Source organism: Salvelinus sp. IW2-2015, unplaced genomic scaffold (assembly GCF_002910315.2).
Source record: "Salvelinus sp. IW2-2015 unplaced genomic scaffold, ASM291031v2 Un_scaffold1353, whole genome shotgun sequence".
NCBI classification, from domain to species: Eukaryota; Metazoa; Chordata; class Actinopteri; order Salmoniformes; family Salmonidae; genus Salvelinus; species Salvelinus sp. IW2-2015.
In genome coordinates, this window is record NW_019942856.1 from 51835 (window position 1) to 56694 (window position 4860).

The 4860-nt window shown below is 44.1% G+C and overlaps 1 protein-coding gene across 1 annotated transcript in view; it reads right to left on the reverse strand.

Annotated features, from left to right (window-relative positions):
* The window catches only part of LOC112070542 (sorting nexin-17), a 68075-nt gene that overhangs the window by 24036 nt on the left and 39179 nt on the right, over positions 1 to 4860 (reverse strand). Inside the window, exon 2 of the mRNA XM_024137965.2 lies at positions 4145 to 4219. Within this exon, the coding sequence (XP_023993733.2) occupies positions 4145 to 4219 (75 nt within the window). The remainder of the gene's footprint in view (positions 1 to 4144; positions 4220 to 4860) is intronic.

Sequence of the window (4860 nt, forward strand, 5' to 3'; positions counted from 1 at the left end):
ATGGACACACAATGATTCCCCCAGGCCAAAGTTAGGTCAGAAAACATGGACACACAATGATTCCCCCAGGCCAAAGTTAGGTCAGAAAACATGGACACACAAATGATTCCCCCAGGCCAAAGTTAGGTCAGAAAACATGGACACACAATGATTCCCCCAATCTCTCTCTTTTTTTAGTGCACTACTAACCCTATAGGCCCTGGTCAAAAATAGTGCACTACTAACCCTATGGGCCCTGGTCAAACATAGTGCACTACTAACCCTTTGGGCCCTGGTCAAAAGTAGTGCACGACTACCTTATGGGCCCTGGCCAAAAGTAGTGCACTACTAACCCTATAGGCCCTGGTCAAAAGTAGTGCACTACTACCTTATGGGCCCTGGTCAAAAGTAGTGCACTACTAACCCTATGGGCCCTGGTCAAAAGTAGTGCACTACTAACCCTATAGGCCCTGGTCAAAANTACCTTATGGGCCCTGGTCAAAAGTAGTGCACTACTAACCCTATGGGCCCTGGTCAAAAGTAGTGCACTACTAACCCTATAGGCCCTGGTCAAAAGTAGTGCACTACTAACCCTATAGGCACTGGTCAAAAGTAGTGCACTACTACCCTATGGGCCCTGGTCAAAAGTAGTGCGCTATAAAAAGGGAATAGGAAATCATTTGGAACACAATCGTAGTGAAAAGCAGCAATGTGTTTTTCATTTCAATGTAATGATGGTGTAGAGGAAGAAGCAGACCAGGGAGCTGTGCTGGATACTCGCTCAGTATTTGAGACGCAGACACACCGGCTACGTCTCAAACGGCTCTCTCCTACTGGAATACAACCAGAATGCTATTAGGGATACAACCTCTGTGACAGATTACAATTATTGTCCCTCTAAAATATAGATGAAGCTACAAAGTCCCACGGGCTTTCTGCTCAGCTGTCACTACCAATAACACTCCATTTGACATCCACTTACAGCAGTTTCGCCAGCACCTGTAAGAACATTCCCTGAGGAAGGGGTTTGTGTTCATGGGTTTACAGTTACACCGTGACTACACTACAGATGAAGCTGGGTAAACTATAAGGGCTGGCATAGACACAGAAGTCACTTTTATTCAAGTCACAAGCAAGTCCCAAGTAGAACAGGTTGAGTCTCGAGTCGAGTCCCAAGTAGAACAGGTACAGGTTGAGTCTCGGAGTCGAGTCCCAAGTAGAAGGTTGAGCCTCGAGCGATCCCAGTGAACAGGTGGTCTCGAGTCGAGTCCAAGTAGAACAGGTTGGGTCTCGAGTCGAGTCCCAAGTAGAACAGGTTGAGTCTCGAGTCGTCCCAAGTAGAACAGGTTGAGTCTCGAGTCGAAGTAATAAACAGGTTGAGTGACTCGAGTCGAGTCCCAAGTAGAACAGGTTGAGTCTCGAGTCGAGTCCAAGTTAGGAAAGGTTGAGTCTCGAGTCGGAGTCCCAGTAGAAGTTGGTCTCGAGGTCGAGCCGAGTAGACAGTAGTCTCAGTCGCAGTCCAAGTGAACAGGTTGAGTTCTTTTGCTTCGAGTCCAAAGGTAAACAAGGTTGGCGTCTCGAGATCCCAAAGTAGAACAGGTTGAGTCTCGACGAGTCCAAGATAGACACAGTGAGCTCGATCCCAAGTAGAACAGGTTGGAGTCTCGAGTCGATCCCAATTAGAACAGTTGAGTCTCGAGTCGAGAGTCCCAAGTTAGAATCGTCTGAGTCTGATCCAAGAGTAAAACAAGTGACTCTCGAGTCCCAATAGAACAGTTGAGTCTCGAGTCCCAAGTTAGAACAGGTTGAGTCTCGCAGTCCCAAGTAGAACAGGTTTGAAGCCTCGAGTTCGGAATCCCAAGGTAGAACAGGTTGAGTCTCGGTCGATGTCCCAAGTAGAACAGGTGAGTCTCGAGTCGCGTCCGAGTACATGAGTCTCAGCACCCGAGTAGAAACAGGTGAGTCTCGAGTCAGTAGTAGAACAGGTCTGAGTCTCGAGATCGAGCCAAGTAAACATTGAGTCCGAGCTGTAGAACAGGTTGAGTCTCGAGTCGAGTCCCAAGTAGAACAGGTTGAGTCTCGAGTCGAGTCCCAAGTAGAACAGGTTGAGTCTCGAGTCAAGTCCAAGTCATGTATTCTAAAAGCAAGTCAAGTCTCAAGTTATTTTATTTAACCTTTATTTAACTAGGAAAATCAGTTGAGGACAAATTCTTATTTTACAATGACTGCCTACCCTGACCAAACCCTCCCCTAACCCGGACGACGCTGGGCCAATTATGCGCCGTCCTACGGGACTCCCGATCACGGACGGTTGAGATACAGCCTGGTTGTGTTCAACTACAAATCGTCGTCTATTTATTGAGGCTACAGGACAACCCTTTTCATTATTTTGTCTAAAAACACATGTTGATAATGTAATAATTCATTTTATCAACGATTTCCCAAATGAAAGCTTCATAAAGCAAAATTTGTCAATTTCAAGCAATTTTGACATACCAAAAGACCAGTAGGCCTATGCTAGTAATTGTTGCTTGATTCTCCATTGCTGGTGAGCAAAGTAAACAGTTCATATTCTTGATCACCAATTTGTTTTGAAGCTGCACATAATGCCTTCGGGAAGTATTCAGACTTGTCCCAAATTTTTASGTTACAGCCTTATTCTAAAATGGATTCAATAAAACAATTTCCTCAGCAATATATACAAAATACACCATAATGACAAAGTGAACAGTTTWWAAAAAAAATGTTTGCAAATTTATAAAAATAAATATTTAAAAAACTTTGCTATGGTACTCAAAATTGCACTCAGGTGCATCCTGTTTCCATTGATCATCCTTGAGATGTTTAATTCAATTGATTGGACATGATTTGGAAAGACACACACCTGTCTATATAAGGTCCCACAGTTGACAGTGCATGTCAGAGCAAAAACCAAACCATGAGGTCGAAGGAATGGTTCGTAGAGCTCCGAGACAGGATTGTGTCGAGGCACAGATCTGGGGAAGGGTGCCAAAAAACGTCTGCAGCATTGAAGGTCGCCAAGAACACAGTTAGCATCCATCATTCTTAAAATGATGAAGTTTTGTAACCACCAAGACTCTTCCTAAAGCTGGCCACCCGGCCAAACTGAGCAATCGGGGGAGAACAGTCTTGGTCAGGGAGGTGACTAAGAACCCATTGGTCACTGACAGAGCTCTAGAGTTCCTCTGTGGAGATGGTTGTCCTTCTGGAAGGTTCTCCCATCTCTGCAGCACCCCACCAATCAGACCTTTATGGTAGAGTGGCCAGACGGAAGCCACTCCTCAGTAAAAGGCACATGACAGCACACTTGGAGTTTTCCCAAAAGGCACCTAAAGACTTTCAGACCATGAGAAACAAGATTCTATGGTCTGATGAAACCAATATTGAAATCTTTGGCCTGAATGCTAAGCGTCACTTCTGGAAGAAACCTGGCACCATCCCTACGRTGAAGCATTGTGGTGTCAGGATCATGCTGTGGGGATGTTTTTCAGCGGCAGGGACTGGGAGACTAGTCAGGATTGAGGCAAAGATGAACAGAGCAAAATACAGAGAGATCCTTGATGAAAAGTGCTCTGGAGCAGGTTAGGACCTCAGACTGGGGCAAAGGTTCCMCTTGCAACAGGACAACGACCCTAAGCACACAGCCAAGACAACGCAGGAGTGGCTTCRGGACAAGTCTCTGAATGTCCTTGAGTGGCCCAGCCAGAGCCCGGACTTGAACCCGATCAAACATCTCTATAGAGACCTGAAAATAGCTGTGCAGCAATGCTCTCCATCCCAACTGACAAAGCTTGAGAGGATCTACAGAGAAGAATGGGAGAAACTCCCCAAATACAGGTGTACCAAGCTTGTAGCATCATACCCAAGACTTTAATCGCTGGCAAAGGTGCTTCCACAAAGTACTGGGTAAAGGGTCTGAATACTTATGTAAATGTGATTTCAGTTTGTTTTTGTGCAAAAAGTTCTACAAATCTGTATTTTGCTTTGTCATTATGGGGTATTGTGTAGATTGAGAAGAAATATATATTTTTAATCCATTTTAGTATAATGTAGATATATATATATATATATATATATATTATTTTTTTTAAGTCAAGGGGTCTGAATACTTTCTGAATGCAATGCATGTATGTTGCTGTCTTACCTGTTGGTGTAGGCCGAGCAGCTGTCTATAGCGTACCTGACAGTGCAGAACACTATTCACATGGATGTTGAAGGCCTGTAGAAGAGAAGACAATACATTCTTTACTGAGCACTTCTCTCTTAGCATATAGGGTTAGGGTTAGGGTCAGGGTCAGGGTTAAGGTTAAGGTTAGGGTTAGGGGTCAGGGTTAGGGTTAAGGTCAGGGTTAAGGTTAGGGTTAGGGTCAGGGTTAGGGTCAGGGTCAAGGTTAAGGTTAGGGTTAGGGTTAAGGTTAGGGTTAAGGTTAGGGTTAGGCTTCACAGACCAGTAAAGAGAATTAAGACTCTTGGCATTCTATTCATTTTTGAAAATACATTTTCAAATTAGTCTTATAATGTTTCTTTGGACCTGCCTAAAAAACAAATTAAGAATGAATTATTTTGCGAGGGTGTAGCCTATATTCAATGGATTTATTCAAATAAACGGCATGTGCACGGGAGATAGGAAAAATAATGAATTGGGTTCTAAAAACCATCGGCAGATTTTATTTTATTTTGCAACACGCCGTAAGGTCTAAAAGGGTATTATTTAGTTCTACTCGGCTCACACGGTCTTCAATTTATCATCACGGAAACTAGGGAGCTTCCCGAAATGGCACCCTATTACAGGTACATCAACGCTGGGACCGAGACACTGAAGAACAGCTTCTATCTCAAGGCCATCAGACTGTTAAACAG